The 21142-nt window shown below is 41.5% G+C and overlaps 1 protein-coding gene across 2 annotated transcripts in view; it reads left to right on the top strand.

The window, feature by feature from the left end:
• The window catches only part of LOC133551966 (calcium-binding protein 8-like), an 89294-nt gene that overhangs the window by 50089 nt on the left and 18063 nt on the right, over positions 1-21142 (top strand). Inside the window, exon 4 of one of the 2 annotated variants that reach the window (XM_061899173.1) lies at positions 8160-8272. In XM_061899173.1, the coding sequence (XP_061755157.1) occupies positions 8160-8272 (113 nt within the window). Of the gene's footprint in view, positions 1-8159; positions 8284-21142 lie in introns of both variants that reach the window. The other variant, XM_061899174.1, reaches the window with a different exon arrangement.

Below are 21142 nucleotides of genomic sequence, written 5' to 3'. Positions count from 1 at the left end.
CAGATCAACTGGTCCAAAAAGGAGGTCTATTTAAAGGCTAGAGTATTATAGATTAGTTTTAAGGTGATAAGGGAAAGGGTCCCAAAGGGGAGAAACTAAACAGGCTATCAAAACAGAGCTTACCTAACCTCTAAACTAACAAAAATCCCCAATAAACTCAAAACGCTCCAGCAGCGGAGGGGGAAAAAGGTGCTAAGAATAATACCAAATGCAAAATACAACAAAAAGCGCTCCAACGGCGGCAATGCTAAGAAGCTAATCTTACCTGACAAAAGGTTTTACAAACAAATAAACTCCCGTGGATCAAAAGGGTACAAAAACGTGGCGATGCTGCAATACAAGGTTACACACACACACACACACACACACACACACACATACACACTTACATCTGCTATTAAATGTTGACGTCTTAACCTTCCTCTTGTGTTGGCTTTCTGTTACCATCTCTTATGTTAACGGGTCGGTTTTGACCCATGTCTTAAATCAGCTGTAAAATACACTAAAAACAATTATCTATCATCCAATTTGTTTCTCATCTCTTGGTTACCTCGTTAGGCTTCCTTATCCTTGAAAATATTGGTTTTAATATTTTTGGTTTGGGCCTTTGGGCCTTATTTTGTCAGTATACCCCTCGATTTCAATTTTTAAAAATAGTAAAACGAACCTCAAGAGAATCATATAAATTAAAAAAAAGGTTGTTGTGTTACCTAACTATTACTAAGGGGTATTAGAACACATCTCTTAAATAAATGTGTTTTGTTTATTTTTTCATTTTAAGAATTTTAACTATAGTTACATCTGTGGTGTTACGGGTCAATTTCGACCCATATATATTTACTTCAAGAAAAAGGCTAAAAAGTATTTTTTTCAGCAACAGAAATCCAACGTCAAACAAACAACCAATCAAGCAAATGAAACCAAGAGAAATAGATTACTAGTTCCAAAACTAATAAAAAAACAAAATCAGAGTGGCAAAAAGTGACACTTTTAGTGTCCGTCTTTTGATTGTTTTTGTACAGGATAACAAGGTAAAATGAGAATCCACTAAAGCTCACATGATCGGGAGAGGAGCTGGCTGTCAGTGTGTTCAGTTTTGGCTCTACTTAGTGCTTTATAGTCTTATTTTTAGAACTGGGTCGAAACCGACCCTAACAACACCAATGTCATCATTTCTACCAGAGCATTTTATAATTTAGTGAAAAAAATTAAAATGTTTTATTTTGTTGACAAAGAGGTTCCTGACAAAGTCAAAAAGCGTTGATGCAAAAAAATAAATGTATGTGGTGTTTTTATGCATTTAAAAACTAAAACGGGTCGGTGCCGACCCTAACACAAGACGAAGGTTAAAGTGGGGGCGGTGCACTTAACCAAGAGTATTCATCCAGGCGAAGTCAGCCTACGTTTGTGGCGGGATTTTGCAAATGTCACAGAGGAGATAAATTGTTGCCCTTTAAGACCGGAGCGCACTATCCTGACGCCTCCGCGCGCGCCGCCGTGCAACTAACTCTAACGCAAAGTTATATCGAGATTCTAAATAGACATCGGATCGATACGGAAATAGCGATACCGCCGATACCATATCTTTATGCTCCATGTCAGCTTCAAACACTGATGACATCCATTAAAGGCCTACTGAAAGCCACTACTAGCGACCACGCAGTCTGATAGTTTATATATCAATGATGAAATATTAACATTGCAACACATGCCAATACGGCCTTTTTAGTTTACTAAATTGCAATTTTAAATTTCCCGCGGAGTTTATTGTTGAAAACGTTGCGGCATGCGTGACGTCACGGACTGTTAAGAAATATTAGCGTAATTACACAGTATTTTGGACATCTGTGTCGCTGAATCTTTTGCAATTTCTTCAATTAATAATGGAGACGTCAAAGAAGAACGCTGTTGGTGGAAAGCGGTGGATTGCAGCTGCCTTTAGCAACCGAAAGACAGCCGGTGTTTCTTCGTTTGTTGTGAAGCTTTAACACAAAGCGGTCAAGCGAACATGTTTCTCTACGTCAGGGGTGCCCACACTTTTTCTGCAGGCGAGCTACTTTTCAATTGACCAACTCGAGGGGATCTACCTCATTTATATATATCATTTATATTTATTTATTTGTGAAAGAGACATTTTTGTAAGCAAGTTAAATGTGTTTAATGATAATACAAGCATGTGTAACACATATAGATGTCTTTCTTTCACAAAGACAAGAATATAAGTTGGTGTATTACCTGATTCTGATGACTTGCATTGATTGGAATCAGACAGTAATGATGATAACGCCCACATTTTCAAATGGAGGAGAAAAAAAGTTGTCCTTTCTGTACAATACCGCATGAAAGTGGTTGGTTTTTGGCATCTTATTCATCCAGCTTCCATACACTTTACAAGAAAAACATTGGCGGCAAATTCCGTAGCTTGCTTGATTGACATTCACGGCACCCGAGGGTCTTGTGAGATGACGCTGGCTGCTGCCAGTTCATTATTATGAAAAAATGACAGAGAGGAAGGCGAGAAACACTTTTTATTTCAACAGACTTTCGCGCCGTCCCTTCCGTCAAAACTCTAAAGGCTGACTGCACATTTCCTATCTTCACAATAAAAGCCCTGCTTCATGCTGCCTGCACTAACAAAATAAGAGTCTCAGAAAGCTGGCGTGCACAAGTGATGTGCACGCCAGCTTTCTGAGGGATCGCTTGTGCACGCCAGTTTTCCGAGACTCTGTATTTAGTTAGCGCAGGCAGCATGAAGCAGGGCTTTTATTGTGAAGATAGGAAATGTGCAGTCGGCCTTTAGAGTTTTGACGGAAGGTACGGCGCGAGAGTCTGTTGAAATAAAAAGTGTTTCTCGCCTTCCTCTCGGTCATATTTTCATAATAATGATCTTGCAGCAGCCAGCGTCATCTCACAAGACCCTCCGGTACCCTGAATGTCATTTAAGTGACGTCTTGGTGAAGATTGATGATCACTCATTTTTAGGTCTATTTTTTTTAAAAGCCCAGCTCGAGATCGACTGACACACCCCCCGCGGTCGACTGGTAGCTCGCGATCGACGTAATGGGCACCCCTGCTCTACGTCAACCAGCAAGTTTTTGGATGGGAAAATTGTGATATTAAGTCGGATCTTACCGGAGACTTCAGTGGATTATGCGACCTCATCCTGCAGCTCGAAAAGGCAGCTATGATTTTGGCTCCTCGGGTTCTCTCAGAGACACTGGCGTTCACCGCAGCCCTCCGACTTTCAGGTTTGACTTTATAATCTCACTAAATTACTATTAACATAATAAGCAGATAAGGGATTTTCCAGAATTATCCTAGTAAATGTGTCTAATTAGGGACCGCAATGTCCCTTTTGGTACAATGGGACAGAGGACTCTATTCTATCTGTAAGGTTTTATTGTTTCTTTCTTTATTATCATTCCGCACCTTCACGCTGTAATTTGACCCCTTTAACATGCTTCAAAACTCACCAAATTTTACACACACATTGGTATGGCAAACCTTAGCTCGGTTGGTGGAGCGGCCGTGCCAGCAACTTGAGGGTTGCAGGTTCGATTCCCGCTTCCGCCATCCTAGTCACTGCCGTTGTGTCCTTGGGCAAGACACTTTACCCACCTGCTCCCAGTGCCACCCACACTGGTTTGAATGTAACTTAGATATTGGGTTTCACTATGTAAAGCGCTTTGAGTCACTAGAGAAAAAGCGCTATATAAATGTAATTCACTTCACCTTCCCAATTTATTAAACAACCAAACCCCAAAAATCAAAATTGCGCTCTAGCACCCTCTAGGTAGAAAACACAGACAAAACTGCGTGTAACTTCCGTTTGGAATGTCATAGAGACATGAAACAAAAACCTCTATGTAGGTCTGACTTAGACCTACATTTCATACACTCACTTCTTTCAGCAAAAATCAACAGGAAGTTGTCAAAAACCCTTTCAAAACAAAATGTTCCCCAAAAAATGTAATTTTTGCCTCTTTGAGCTGTAATTTGACCCTCCTTAAAATGCTTCAAAACTCCCCAAACTGGACACACACATCAGGACTGGCGAAAATTGCGTTGGGAACTTTAGCCTTTAGCCACACAAACACACGGTGATTCCTTGTTTAAAATTCCCGGAGGTGAAACTTTACTATGGATCAGAGCGGTCAAGCGAACATGGATCCCGACCAAATGTCGGTGAGAAAATTGTGGTAAAAAGTCGCCTCTTACCGGAGATCAGCTGAGCTTGCGCCGTCCATACAGCTGCCGTCGACTTCCCTCAGACACTGGCCTCAAGACCCCCGTGGACACACCCCTCCGACTATCAGGTACTATTAAACTCACTAAAACACTAGCAACACAATAGAAAGATAAGGGATTTCCCAGAATTATCCTAGTAAATGTGTCTAAAAACATCTGAATCGCTCACAATGCAATTGCCTTTTTTTTTTTTTAAACTTGATTATTTTATGTGACGTCATCTTCTGCGACTTCCGGTAGAGGCAGGGCTTTTCTCCAGTTGCGAACTTTATCGTGGATGTTCTCTACTAAATCCTTTCGGCAAAAATATGGCAATATCGCGAAATGATCAAGTACGACACATAAAATGGACCTGCTATCCCCGTTTAAATAAGAAAATCGCATTTCAGTAAGCCTTTAAACAGACAAGAAGCAAGGAACCATGCAGAGACAGCGTTCAATTTAGCTTATGAGGAGAAAGCATGGAAATGCACACTAAGTCACAGTCTCACCCTACGCTCTAAGGTTCAGCTCCCGTGTCCCTCTATTTATTCAGGAGTTCCACAGTCAACATCACTGAGGGCGCCTCAAAAAGGAGTGGTCGCATATATTATGCAAAGCAGGTCCAGGACGCACCATACGTGACGGAATGTGCTGGGGGGGCCTTGTAATTTTACCTTGTCTCTGCTTCGTCTGCGTGCTGTCGTCTTATCTCCGTCGAGATCCTTGAAGTCCTTGGCTGTTAGCGGCCCATGTGATTTTGCCTTGTCTCTGCTTCGTCTGCGTGTTGTCGTCTTATCTGCGTCGAGGTCCTTGAAGTCCTTGGCTGTTAACGGCCCATGTGATTTTGCCTTGTCTCTGCTTCGTCTGCGTGCTGTCGTCTTATCTGCGTCGAGGTCCTTGAAGTCCTTGGCTGTTAGCGAGCTAAAACAAAGATAACATCTGCGGCAGAGGCCACCCCTCAGACAAAAAGTTTTTGTCCTTGCACAGATAGAAAAAGTACAGCTTAAGCACTCTAGCTAATAACTATAGCAACCGACTTTAAGCATGCTAAAGTTAAATATATATATATATTTATATATATATACATGATTATTGTAACACTCTAATACAGTGTTTTTGAACCACTGTGCCACGGCACACCAGACAATGTAATTATAGCTCGGTTGGTAGAGTGGCCGTGCCAGCAACTTGAGGGTTCCAGGTTCGATTCCCGCTCCCGCCGTCCTAGTCACTGCCGTTGTGTCCTTGGGCAAGACACTTTACAGGGACACTTCACACTGGTTTAAATCTAACTTAGAGATTGGGTTTCACTATGTAAAAGCGCTTTGAGTCACTAGAGAAAAGCGCTATAGAAATATAATTCACTTCACTCTTATGAAAAAAATGTGCCTTGGCTCCAAAAAGGTTGAGAAACACTGATCTAATATCCATTCTTAAATCAAATCATACAACACACAGACACACACGTATACTACACTAGCTCACACACACTCACACACTAACACACACAGACCTATACACACACACACCAACACCCACCAACACACAGCCGCACACGCATGCACCCACACACACACTAACACACACCCGCACTCACAGACACACACACCAACACATCGACACACCCACCAACAAACACCTGCACACGCATGAAAACACACACACACCAACCCACACACACAGAAACATACACACACACCATCACCTACACACACACTAGCACACATACACTCCAACACACACACACCAACCCGCACACACAGAAACACACACACACTATCACCTACACACACACTAGCACACACACGGCAACACACACACTAACCCACACACACACCCCAACACAAACACTAACACACAGACACACTCCAACACACACACAGACACACTCCAACACACACTAACACGCACATACACTAACACACTCGGCAACACATGCACTAATACACACACACACTAACAAACACATGCACACACCCTAACACACACACCGACACACACACGCACACACTCCAACACAAACACACACAGACACACTCCAACGCACACACACTAACACGCACATACACTAACACACTCGGCAACACATGCACTAATACACACACACACTAACAAACACATGCACACACCCTAACACACACACCGACACACACACGCACACACTCCAACACAAACACACACAGACACACTCCAACACACACACACACTAACACGCACATACACTAACACACTCAGCAACACATGCACTAATACACACACACACTAACAAACACATGCACACACCCTAACACACACACACGCACACACTCCAACACACACGCACACCAACACGCACCCACACACTCTAACACACACGCCAACACACACACTAATACACACTCACGCACTAAAACACACACAAACCCCAACCCACATTCACAGAAACACACACACACACACACCATCACCCACACACACACTAGCACACACACACCAACCAAACGCACACACACAAACAAACAAACAAACACACACACACCCCATTAGACACACACACTCCAACACAAACACACACACGCACGCTAACACACACACAGACACACTGCAACAAACACACACACAACACACAAACGGCAAAACACACACTAATACACACACAAACACACACTAATACATACCCATGCACTAACACACAAACACACACCCCAACACACACACACACACACACACACACACACCCCAACACAAACACTAACACACACACTCCAACACACACACAGACACACTCCAACACACACACAGACACACTCCAACACACACACACACACACACTAACACGCACATACACTAACACACTCGGCAACACATGCACTAATACACACACACACTAACAAACACATGCACACACCCTAACACACATACCGACACACACACGCACACACTCCAACACAAACACACACACACACACCAACACGCACGCACACACTCTAACACACACGCCAACACACACACTAATACACACCCACGCACTAAAACACACACACCCCAACCCACATTCACAGAAACACTCACACACACTAGCACACACACACGGCAACACACAAACCAACCCACACACACTCCAACACACACACAGACACACTCCAACACACACACAGACACACTCCAACACACACACACACACACACTAACACGCACATACACTAACACACTCGGCAACACATGCACTAATACACACACACACTAACAAACACATGCACACACCCTAACACACATACCGACACACACACGCACACACTCCAACACAAACACACACACACACACCAACACGCACGCACACACTCTAACACACACGCCAACACACACACTAATACACACCCACGCACTAAAACACACACACCCCAACCCACATTCACAGAAACACTCACACACACTAGCACACACACACGGCAACACACAAACCAACCCACACACACATCCCAACAGACACACACACATTCCAACACACACACACAGACACACTCCAACACACACACACGCACACACACTAACACACACACCCCAACACACATACAGACAGAAACACACACAAACACACACAGCAACACACATACACCAACCCACTTGCACACACACAAACACACACTCACACCCCAACAGACATACACACACCAACACAAACACACACACACGGACACACTCCAACCCACACACACCAACACACGCACACACACACTAATACACACCCACGCACTAAAACACACACACACGCACACACTAGCACACTTTATTGTTTGTCACAGTTGACAGAGCCTCCATCTGTTTGAACTTTTTGCAGGACACCTTCTCACTTTCTGGAAAACTAAACCCTGATGTTTTAATCTGTGTGTGTGTGTGTGTGTGTGTGTGTGTGTGTGTGTGTGTGTGTGTGTGTGTGTGTGTGTGTGTAGGGGACGGCCAGGTGGACTTTGAGGAGTTCATGACGATACTGGGGCCCAAGCTGCTGTCGTCTGACAACAGAGAAGGTTTCCTTGGCAACACCATCGACAACATCTTCTGGCAGGTGAACATAACGTTGTCTGCGTGTCCGTGGCTCCGCCCACCGCGCTCTTCCTCGCCGCCCGCCGCGCACGTTGCAATCAGAGCAAATCTTTCAACGCAGCAAAGATTCTGCTGCACACAGTGTGTGTGTTGGAGTGTGTCTGTGTGTGTCTGTTGGAGTGTGTATGTGCGTGTTTGTGTTGGTGTGTGTTTGTGTGTGTGTTGAGGTGTGTGCATGCGTTTGTTTGTGTGTGTGAGTGTGTATTAGTGTGTGTGTTGATGTGTGTTGGTGTGTGTCTGTGTTTGTGTTGGAGTGTATGTGTGTCTGTGTGTTGTGGTGTGTGTTTGTGCGTGTGCGGTGGTGTGTGTTACTGTGTGTGTGTTGGGGGGTGTGTGTGTGTTTTAGTGCATGGGTGTGTATTAGTGTGTGTGTTTTAGTGTGTGTGCGTGTGTGTGTGTTAGTGTGTGTGTGTTTGTGTTGGAGTGTGTGTCTGTCTGTGTGTTGAGGTGTGTGCATGTGTTTGTTTGTGTGTGTGGGTGTGTTTTAGTGTGCGCATTGCCGTGTGTGTGTGTCTTGATGTGTGTTGGAGTGTGTCTGTGTGTGTGTGTGTCTGTGTTTGTGTTGGAGTGTGTTTGTTTGTTTGTGTTTGTGCGTGTGCGTTGGTGTGTGTGTTACTGTGTGTGTGTGCTAGTGTGTGTGTGTTTGTGTTTGAGTGTGTGTGTTGAGGTGTGTGCATGTTTTTGTTTGTGTGTGTGGGTGTGTATTAGTGTGTGAGTTGCCGTGTGTGTGTTAGTGTGTGTGTGTTATAGTGTGTCTGTGTGTGTGTGGGTGTGTGTGTTTGTGTGTTTGCTATTGTGTGTGTGGGTGATGGTCTGTGTGTGTGTGTTGGGGTGTGTGCGTGTGTGTTTTAGTGCATGGGCGTGTATTAGTGTGTGTGTTAGCGTGTGTGTGTGTTAGTGTGTGCACGTGTGTGTGTTGGGATGTGTGTGTGTTTTAGTGTATGGGTGTGTATAAGTGTGTGTGTGTGTGTGTGTGTGTGTGCGTGGGTTTGTGTTTGTGTTGAGGTGTGTGCATGTGTTTGTTTGTGTGTGTGGGTGTGGGTAATGGTGTGTGTGTGTGTTGGGGTGTGTGCGTGGGTGTTTTAGTGCATGGGCGTGTATTAGTGTGTGTGTTAGCGTTTGTGTGTGTTAATGTGTGCACGTGTGTGTGTTGGGGTGTGTGTGTGTTTTAGTGCATGGGTGTGTATAAGTGTGTGTGTGTGTGTGTTTTTGTGTGTGTGTGTGTGTGTGTTAGTGTGTGTATTTGTGTTTGTGTGTGTGTGTCAGTGTGTGTATGTGTGTTTGTGTTGGTACGTGTGCGGGTGATTCTGCAGCGCGCACACACACACTCACACACACACTCCAACACAAACACACACACACACACTATCTACTTCCTGTGGTCCCTGATAAGAACAAAGACTTCTTTCCCTCCATGGAAAACAAGTCCACTGAGCATTAAATCGCTTTCCTTATGTGTGTGTGTGTGTGTGTGTGTGTGTGTGTGTGTGTGTGTGTGTGTGTGTGTGTGTGTGTGTGTGTGTGTGTGTTCTGTTGCACGTGTGCTGTCCTCCCTCCACCTGAGCGTGTCTCTCTCTTCATTTACATGCTCGCCAACACGCCGTCCTCGTCCTTCAACGTCGTCGCAACCGAGGACGTCTCCCTTTTGCGCAAAAAAAAAAAACGTGTCCGTGCAGGCGTCGCCGTCCTCACGCGGACGATGTAGCGTCCCGCCGAAATACCGGGAAGAGGTCTGATGGGCGCTGAGTGAAGAGTTGCTGAAGGTCACGAACATTTTCTGTTGTCACCAAAAGCAACATCTAAAAAACTCCAGCTGAACAAGGAAGGGAGATGACTCATACTCATCCATCCATTTTGGCATTGTCTTGCTGAAATAAGCAGGGGCGTCCATAATCCAGTTGCTGGGATGGCAGCATGCCAAAACCTGTATAGATCCATTCAGCATTAATGGTGCCTTCACAGATGTGTAAGTTACCCATGACTTGAGCACTAATGTACCCCCATACCATCACAGATGCTGGCTTTTGAACTTTGCGCTTAAAACAATCCGGATGGTTCTTTTCCTCCTTGTTCCGGAGGACACGACGTTTCCAAAAACAATTTGAAATGTGGACTCGTCAGACCCCAGAACACTTTGCATCCGTCCATCTTAGATGAGTTTGGGCCCAGCGAAGCCGGGTGGCGTTTCTGGGTGTTGTTGATAAATGGCTTTGGCTTTGCAATAGTAGAGTTTTAACTTGCATGTACAGATGTGGCGAGCAACTGTAGTTACCGACAGGGGTTTTCTGAAGTGTTCCTGAGCCCATGTGGTGATATCCTTTACACACTGATGTCACTTTTTGATGCAGTCATCATCATCTGCGGTCACTCAAACGAGTATGACGATCCTCCTGGTAGGGGGGTATCCCTTTATGGAGGATGTGTAGTTACTGACCGTGTTTTTCCAAAGTGTTCCTGAGCCCATGTGGTGATTCCTTTACACACTGATGTCACGTTTTGATGCAGTCGTCATCATTGGTTGTCACTCGAACGAGTATGGCAATCCTCCTGGTAGGGGGGTATCCCTTTATGGAAGATGAGTAGTTACTGACAATGGGTTTTCCAAAGTGTTCCTGAGCCCATGTGGTGATATCCTTTACACACTGATGTCACGTTTTGATGCAGTCATCATCATCGGCGGTAACTCGAACGAGTATGACGATCCTCCTGGTAGAGCGGTATCCCTTTATGGAGGATGTGTAGTTACTGACAGTGGTTTTTCCGAAGTGTTCCTGAGCCCATTTGGTGATATCCTTTACACACTGATGTCACGTTTTGATGCAGTCATCATCATCCTCCCTTTATGGAGGATGTGTAGTTACTGGGGCGGTTTAGCTCGGTTGGTAGAGTGGCCGTGCCAGCAACTTGAGGGTTGCAGGTTCGATTCCCGCTTCCGCCATCCTAGTCACTGCCCTTGTGTCCTTGGGCAAGACACTTTACCCACCTGCTCCCAGTGCCACCCACACTGGTTTGAATGTAACTTAGATATTGGGTTTCACTATGCAAAGCGCTTTGAGTCACGAGAGAAAAAGCGCTATATAAATATAATTCACCATTCACTTCACTGACAGTGGGTTTTCCAAAGTTTTCCCGACCCCACGTGGTGATATCCTTTACACACTGATGACGCTTTTTGATGCAGTCATCATCATCCTCTTTGTTCCGGAGTACACAACATCCAAACAATGAAATGTGGACTCGTCAGACCACAGAACACTTTGCATCAGTCCATCTTAGATGAGCTCGGGCCCAGCGAAGCTGGGCGGCGTTTCTGGGTGTTGTTGATAAATGGCTTTGGCTTTGCAATAGTAGAGTTTTAACTTGCCCGTACAGACGTGGCGACCAACTGTAGTTACCGACAGGGTTTTTTTGAAGTGTTCCTGGTGATATCCTTTACACGCTGATGTCGCTTTTTGATGCAAATGTCACGGGCATTCAATGTTAGGTGCGGTGATTCCTCCAGATTCTCGGAACCTTTTGATGATATTACAGACCGTCGATGGTGAAAACCCTAAATTCCTTGCAATAGCTGGTTGAGAAATGTTGTTCTTAAACAATTTGCTCACACATTTGTTCACAAAGCGGTGACCCTCGCCCCGTTGTTGTTTGTGAACGACTGAGCATTTCATGGAAGCTGCTTTTTTTTTTTTTTATACCCAATCACGGCACCCACCTGTTTCCAATTAGCCTTTTCACCGGCGGGATGTTCCAAATAAGTGTGTCTGTGTTTGTGTTGGAGTGTATGTGTGTCTGTGTGTTGTGGTGTGTGTTTGTTTGTGTGTGTGTGCGTGTGGGGTGGTGTGTGCTACTGTGTGTGTGTTGGGGTGTGTGTGTGTGTTTTAGTGCATGGGTGTGTATTAGTGTGTGTGTTGGCGTGTGTGTGCATGTGTGTGTGTTTGTGTTTGTGTTGGAGTGTGTGTTGAGGTGTGTGCATGTGTTTGTTTGTGTGTGTGGGTGTGTTTTAGTGTGTGCGTTGCCGTGTGTGTGTGTGTGTTGGAGTGTGTTTGTGTGTGTCTCTGTGTTTGTGTTGGAGTGTGTTTGTTTGTTTGTGTTTGTGCGTGTGCGTTAGTGTGTGTGTTGCTGTGTGTGTGTGTGCTAGTGTGTGTGTGTGTTTGTGTTTGAGTGTGTGTGTTGAGGTGTGTGCATGTGTTTGTTTGTGTGTGTGTGTGGGTGTGTATTAGTGTGTGTGTTGCCGTGTGTGTGTTAGTGTGTGTGTCTTATAGAGTGTCTGTGTGTGTGTTTGTGTGTTAGTGTGTTGGAGTGTGTGTGTGTGTGGCTGTGTGTGTTGGGGTGTTTGTGTGTGTGTTTGCGATGGTGTGTGTGTGTGTGTTGGGGTGTGTGCGTGTGTGTTTTAGTGCATGGGCGTGTATTAGTGTGTGTGTTAGCGTGTGTGTGTGTTAGTGTGTGCACGTGTGTGTGTTGGGATGTGTGTGTGTTTTAGTGCATGGGTGTGTATAAGTGTGTGTGTGTGTGTGTGTGTGGGTTTGTGTTTGTGTTGAGGTGTGTGCATGTGTTTGTTTGTGTGTGTGTTGGGGTGTGTGCGTGTGTGTTTTAGTGCATGGGCGTGTATTAGTGTGTGTGTTAGCGTTTGTGTGTGTTAATGTGTGCACGTGTGTGTGTGTTGGGGTGTGTGTGTGTTTTAGTGCATGGGTGTGTATAAGTGTGTGTGTGTGTGTGTTTTTGTGTGTGGGTGTGTGTGTGTGTGTTAGTGTGTGTATTTGTGTTTGTGTGTGTGTATGTGTGTTTGATGAGCATTCCTCAACTTTCCCAGTCTTTTTTGCTACTTGTGCCAGCTTTTGGCATCAAATTCCCAAGCTAATATTTGCCGAAAAAATAACATTTCTCAGTTTGATTGTTAAATATCTTGTCTTTACTGTCTATTTAATTGAATATAAGTTGAATAGCATTTTTTATTTACCATTTATTTACCGTTTGCCAACTTTACGGGTGTTGTGGTTTGTAGTTATCGCCGAGTTTGTAGTTATCGCCGAGGACGGAAAAAAGTCTCCAATATCCCCGGGAACGCTCATTAGACTCGCTGTCGCTGTTGATAAAAATCAGTCAGCGAGATGATCGGCAACACTCGTCAGTCCGCGTTTCGCTTTAAGACGACATTTGAAACTTGACGTGAGATGATGAGACGAGAAAAAAAAAAAAAACGTTTGTCGCTGCGATACCAACAAGTTCCCTTAGATCAGGGGTCACCAACCTTTTTGAAACCAAGAGCTACTTCTTGGGTACTGATTAATGCGAAGGGCTACCAGTTTGATACACACTTAAATAAATTGCCAGAAATAACCAATTTGCTCAATTTACCTTTAATAAATAAATCTATATGTATAAAAAAATGGGTATTTCTGTCTGTCATTCTGTCATACATTTTTTTTCCTTTTATGGAAGGTTTTTTGTAGAGAATAAATGATGAAAAAAACACTGAATTGAACGGTTAAAAAAAGGAGAAAACAGGAAAAAATGAAAATTTAATTTTGAAAAATAGTTTATGTTCAATTTCGACTCTTTAAAATTCAAAATTCAACTGAAAAAAAGATGAGAAAAACTAGCTAATTCGAATCTTTTTGAAAAAATTAAAAAAAAGAATTTATGGAACATCATTTGTATTTTTTCCTGATTAAGATTAATTTTAGAATTTTGATGACATGTTTTAAATAGGTTAAAATCCAATCTGCACTTTGTTAGAATATATAACGAGTTGGACCAAGCTATATTTCTAACAAAGACAAATCATTATTTCTTCTAGATTTTCCAGAACAAAAAACTTTAAAGAAATTCAAAAAACTTTGAAATAAGATTTAAATTTGATTCTACAGATTTTCTAGATTTGCCAGAATAATCGTTTTGAATTTTAATCATAATAAGTTTGAAGAAGTATTTCACAAATATTCTCCGTCGAGAAAACAGAAGCTAAAATGAAGAATTCAATTAAAATGTATTTATTATTCTTTACAAAATGAAAAAAAAAAATACTTGAACATTGATTTAAATTGTCAGGAAAGAAGAGGAATGAATTTAAAAGGTAAAAAGGTATATGTGTTTGAAAATCCTAAAATCATTTTTAAGGTTGTATTTTTTCTCTAAAATTGTCTTTCTGAAAGTTATAAGAAGCAAAGTAAAGAAAATAAATGAATTTATTTAAACAAGTGAAGACCAAGTCTGTAAAATATTTTCTTGGATTTTCAAATTCTATTTGAGTTTTGTCTCTCTTAGAATGAAAAATGTCGAGCAAAGCGAGACCAGCTTGCTAGTAAATAAATAAAAATTTAAAAATTGAGGCAGCTCACTGGTAAGTGCTGCTATTTGAGCTATTTTTAGAACAGGCCAGAAATTGCCAGAAATAGCCAATTTGCTCAATTTACCTTTAACTCTGTTATTATTAATAATTAATGATATTCATCCTTGTGGAAACACTGATCATCTTAATGATTTCTCACAATAAATATATACAGAAACAGATAAATATGTATAAAAAAATGGGTATTTCTGTCTGTCTTTCCGTCGTACATTTTTTTTCCTTTTACGGAAGGTTTTTTGTAGAGAATAAATGATGAAAAAAACACTTAATTGAACGGTTTAAAAGAGGGGAAAACACGAGAAAAAAGGAAAATTAAATTTTGAAACATAGTTTATCTTCAATTTCCACTCTTTAAAATTCAATATTAAACTGAAAAAAAGATGAGAAAAACTAGCTAATTCGAATCTTTTTGAAAAAATTTAAAAAAGAATTAGTAATTTTTCCTGATTAAGATTACTTTTAGAATTTTGATGACATGTTTTAAATAGGTTAAAATCCAATCTGCACTTTGTTAGAATATATAACGAGTTGGACCAAGCTATATTTCTAACAAAGACAAATCATTATTTCTTCTAGATTTTCCAGAACAAAAAACTTTAAAGAAATTCAAAAAACTTTGAAATAAGATTTAAATTTGATTCTACAGATTTTCTAGATTTGCCAGAATAATCGTTTTGAATTCTAATCATAATAAGTTTGAAGAAATATTTCACAAATATTCTTCGTCGACAAAAACAGAAGCTAAAATGAAGAATTCAATTAAAATGTATTTATTATTCTTTACAATAAAAAAAAAAAAAAATTTACTTGAACATTGATTTAAATTGTCAGGAAAGAAGAGGTATGAATTTAAAAGGTAAAAAGGTATATGTGTTTAAAAATCCTAAAATCCTTTTTAAGGTTGTATTTTTTCTCTAAAATTGTCTTTCTGAAAGTTATAAGAAGCAAAGTAAAAAAATAAATGAATTTATTTAAACAAGTGAAGACCAAGTCTTTAAAATATTTTCTTGTATTTTCAAATTCTATTTGAGTTTTGTCTCTCTTAGAATTAAAAATGTCGAGCAAAGTGAGACCAGCTTGCTAGTAAATAAATACAATTTAAAAAATAGAGGCAGCTCACTGGTAAGTGCTGCTATTTGAGCTATTTTTAGAACAGGCCAGCGGGCGACTCATCTGGTCCTAACGGGCACCACGTTGGTGACTCCTGCCTTAGATTTACCCAAATATCAGTTTGAACGCGAAATTGGCCGCCTCCCATTGTAATCACAGACTGTGTGACGATGTTAAGCCTTAACTCGGAAGTGATGTACGTACGCTATATTTTCCGAAAGTATTTGTCCACCCATCCAAATGATCAGAATCAGGTGTCCTAATCACAAGTGTTAAAAAAAAACAAGCACTTAGGCATGGGCACTGTTTCTACAAACATTTGTGAAAGAATGGGCCGCTTTCAGTGATTTCCAGCGTGGAACTGTAATAGGACGCCGCCTGTGCAACAAATCCAGTCGTGAAACTTCCTCCCTCCTAAATATTCCGAAGTCAACTTTATTATAAGAATATGGATGTTTTTGGGAACAACAGCAACTCAGCCACCAAGTGGTTGGTCCACTTTAACTGACAGGGAGGGGTCGGCGGATGCTGAAGCGCGTAGTTGTCAGTTGCAACGGAGCTCCAAACTGAATGTGACCTTCCAATTAGCCCACGTACAGTACGCAGAGAACTTCATGGAATGGGTTTCCATGGCCGAGCAGCTGCATCTAAGCCATACGTCACCAAGTCCAATGCAAAGAGTCGGATGCAGTGGTGTATAGCACGTCGCCACTGAACTCTAGAGCGGTGGGGACGCGTTCTCTGCGGTGATGAATCACGCTTTTCCATCTGGCAATCTGATGGACCAGTCTGGGTTTGGGGGTTGTCAGGAGAAAAGTACATTTTGGACTGCATTGTGCCGAGTGTGGAAATTTGGCGGAGGAGGAATTATGGTGTGGGGTTGTTTTTGAGGACTTGGGCTTGGCCCCTTAGTTCCAGTGAACTGAACTCTGAATGCTCCGGGTTACCAAAACATTTTGGACAATTCCATGCTCCCAACCTTGTGGGAACAGTTTGGAACAGGCCCCTTCCTCTTCTGACATGACTGTGCACCAGTGCCTAAAGCCAGGTCCATAAAGGACACAGATGACACAGTCTCTCTCTGGTGTGGATGAACTTGACTGGCCTGCGCAGAGTCCTGCCCTGAACCCGATAGAACACCTTTGGGATGAAGTGTGTGACCTCACCAATACGCTTTTGGAAGAATGGTGGGAAATTCCTATGAAGACACTCGACAACCTTGTGGACAGCCTTCCCAGGAAGGTTAATCTGTAATAACGGCAACAACAACAACAACAAAAAAAAAAAAATATATATATATACACACAGTCGTGCTCAAAAGTTTACATACACTTGTAAAGAACATAATATATAGCGGCATAGCTCGGTTGGTAGAGTGGCCGTACCAGCAACTTGAGGGTTCCAGGTTCGATTCCCGCTTCCGCCATCCTAGTCACAGCCGTTGTGTCCTTGGGCAAGACACTTTACCCACCTGCTCCCAGTGCCACCCACACTGGTTTAAATGTAACTTAGATATTGGATTTCACTCTGTAAAAGCGCTTTGAGTCACTGGAGAAAAGCGCTATATAAATATAATTCACTTCACTTCACTTCACTTAACCTGGAACTCTTTTAGCATCTTTAATGTTATTACATTTTCATGTATGCGGCCCCTTAGAGGGGGGCCCTGGTTATGATGTCATCCACTACTGTGTGTGTGTGTGTGTGTGTGTGTGTGTGTGTTGTGTTGAGATAAGCAGGAAACTTTCCTCTCCTTCTGTTTGCTCCCCCCCCCCCCGGACCCCTGAGGACCATCCCGACGTGAGCTTTGAAGAACTCCTGACTCAAGTTGTCTTATTCTGCCCACAGTCTGATTAGGAAAAACAACCTGACTGCAAACATTGGCTAAATTTATTTATTAAGACGTTTGGATTATTTTATTTATTCAACGCGTAAATTCCCCGCGGGGGTGGAGGGGTCATCCAAAGTGCGTCCCAGGGGCCCATTTGCAAAAAAATGCTACCCTATTTTTTTATTTATTTTTTGCTAATTTAGCAGGTATACACCTCAGCATTAAATATTTTATTTGATGAATGGTAACTGTTAGCATGCTAAAGTTAGCGTAGTAGTTTTTTTTTCAGCTAACTTTCTAAGTAAACACCTCTTGAAGCAAGGTAGCATTTTAGCACATTTTTCAGGTATACACCTCAGTGTCAAATATTTTTTTACTTGACGAATGATAGCTTTGTATGCTAACGTTAGTATGATAGCTTTTTTTTTTTTTTGCTAATTTAGCAGGTATACACCTCAGCATTGAATATTTTGTTATGTGATGATGGTAGCTGTTAGCATGCTAAAGTTAGTATTGTAGGTTTTTTCAGTTAATTTTCTGAGTAAACACCTCAGTCATATTTTAGTACTTGAAGCAAGGTAGCATTTTAGCATATTTTGCAGGTATACACCTCAGCGTCAAATATTTAGTTACTTGACGAATGATAGCTGTTTGTATGCTAACGTTAGTATGCTAGCTTTTTTTGTAGCTAATTTAGCAGGTGTACACCTCAGCATTAAATATTTTGTTATGTGATTAATGGTAGCTGTTAGCATGCTAAAGTTAGTATAGTAGTTTTTTTTCAGCTAACTTTCGAAGTAAACACCTCAGTCATATTTTGGTACTTGAAGCAAGGTAACATTTTAGCATATTTTGCAGGTATATACCTCAGCGTCAAATATTTTGTTACTTGCCGAATGATAGCTGTTTGTATGCTAACATTAGTATGCTAGATGTTTTTAAATAGTTAATTTGCAGGAATACACCTCAGCATTAAATATTTTGTTATTTGATGAGTGGTAGCTGTTAGCATGCTAAAGTTAGTAGAGTAGGTTTTTTTTCAGCTAACTTTCTAAGTAAACACCTCAGTCATATTTTGGTACTTGAAGCAAGGTAGCATTTTAGCATATTTTTCAGGTATACACCTCAGCGTCAAATATTTAGTTACTTGACAAATGATAGCTGTTTGCATGCTAACGTTAGTATGCTAGCTTTTTTTGTAGCTAATTTAGCAGGTGTTCACCTCAGCATTAAATATTTTCTTATTTGGTGAATGGTAACTGTTAGCATGCTAATGTTAGCATAGTAGTTTTTTTTTAGCTAACTTGCTAAGTAAACACCTCAGTCATATTTTGGTACTTGAAGCAAGGTAGCATTTTAGCAAATTTTGCAGGTGGCAAATATTTTGTTACTCGACTAATCATACCTGTTTGCATGCTAACAATAGTATGCTAACTTATTTTTTTAAGCTAATTTGCAGGTATCCACCTCAGCATCAAATATTTTGTTACTTGATGAATGATAGCTGTTTGCATGCTAACGTTAGTATGCTAGCTTTTTTTTTTTAGCTAATTTGTAGATAATACACTTCAGCGTCCAATATTTTGTTACTTGATGAATGATACCTGTTAGCATGCTTAAGTTAGTATAGTAAGTTTTTTTTTCCAGCTAACTTTCTGAGTAAACACCGCAGTCATATTTTGGTACTTGAAGCCAGGTAGCATTTTAGCTAATTTTTCAGTTATACACCCCAGCGTGAAATATTTTGTTACTTGACGAATGATTCCTGTTCGCGCTAAGGTTTGCATGCTAGTTTTTTTTTAAATGTATAGCTAATTTGTATTGTATATTTTGTTACTTGACAAATGATACCTTTTTTTAGCTAATTTTGCAGGTATATACTTCTGCGACAAATATTTTGTTACTTAACGGATGATACCTGTTTGTATGCTAACGTTACTAGCCTAGCTTTTTTTTAATAGCTAATTTGCAGGTATACACCTCAGCGTCAAATGTTTTTTTACCTGACAAATGATGCCTGTTTCTATGCTAACGTTAGTATGCTAGCTTTTTTTTTTGTTTTAGCTAATTTGTATTGTATATTGTGTTACTTGATGAATGTTACCTGTTTGCATGCTAACTTTCTTTTAGCTCATTTAGCAGGTATACACCTCAGCACCAAATATTTCGTTACTTTACGAATCATACCTGTTTGCATGCTAATGTTAGTATGCTAGCTTTTTTTATTTTTAGCTAATTTGTAGGTACACACTTCAGAATCAATTTTGTTGCTGGATGAATGACAAAAAATGAGCTAAACAAAGCTAGCATGCAAATGGGTACCAGTCATATTTTGGTACTTGAAGCCAGCTAGCATTTTGTAAACATGGCGTGGTTTGAAAAGTATTTGTTGTGTTGCGATCTGCTGCTCAGATCTTCACGTGTTTGTTTTTTTCATTCTCTGTCTGACCCGTTTATTTCCTGTTTTTGTCCATCACTATGGTTACACATCAGTCCACCTGTTAGTCTCGCCCCGCACACCTGCTACTAATTTTCACCCTCCTATTTAAGCTCACCTTTTCTGTTTACTCATTCTCGGATCCTAATTTGCCCACGCGCATCAGTGACGACTCTTATCATTCGTATGTATTTTCTCGCTAGCTCTCACGCCAAGCCACTTTATTGTCTAGCTTTCATGCTAAATGTTTTGTTTACTCTTTTGTGTCCTCGTACCAAGTTCTAGTTTTCCTTGTTTTTATCCTAGCTTTCACGCTAGCGTCTTTTGTTTATTTTTTCTCTTTACACCAGTATTTTTGTTCATAGACTTTTGTTATTAAATACCCTTTATCTTACCTATGCTGTGTTCTGCTTCGACGCATCCACGGGAAAACCACACCGGCATTACAATGCCGAAGAAGAGTCATCACATGTTGAGCATAAAACATTATTGGCTGTTAGTAAAAAAAAAAAATCCATAGATTAGGCGCACCGTTTTTTTAAGCCGCATGTTTCGAAGCGTTGGAAAAAAGTAACAGCTAATAGTCTGAAACAATACAGTACTTGATGCTATCAGCCCAGTTTGGCTTTGGCTCTTTAACGCTTACATCGAAATGTTCTTTGAAAACAAACCGTTGTCATGGTTTTGATGGTGAAAACTACCAAAGCTGCCCCCGCGTCCTTAGATGTGTCAGTCTGGGGCGAACCCCTGCCTTATGTCTTCTGGCAGCTAGAGACGGTAACCGCGGCGACGGAGGCAGGAAGCAGGATGGAGCATCCAGTGACCATAAACAGGGGGCCCGGTCTGACATCACCTTCTTGGCCAATTGCATGTCTCCTTCTTGTAATTCTGACTGAAGGCTGAGGTCGTGTTTGATGACATCATCCACGTGGGGAACGTTTTTAACATGGGGGGGGGGGGGGGGGGGGGTAATATTTCCTCCAAGTGAAAAGTAGACAAACACACACATAAATCTCTGTTAATGGCGACATAATCTCCTTGGCTGAAGTAATAACTTTCAAGTGTGACTCACCAGGTTTTTGGCTTTTTGGGGGGAAAACTTTTG

This window comes from Nerophis ophidion, linkage group LG04, assembly GCF_033978795.1.
Source record: "Nerophis ophidion isolate RoL-2023_Sa linkage group LG04, RoL_Noph_v1.0, whole genome shotgun sequence".
Taxonomy (NCBI): Eukaryota; Metazoa; Chordata; class Actinopteri; order Syngnathiformes; family Syngnathidae; genus Nerophis; species Nerophis ophidion.
This window is presented reverse-complemented; position numbering and strand designations above follow the sequence as displayed.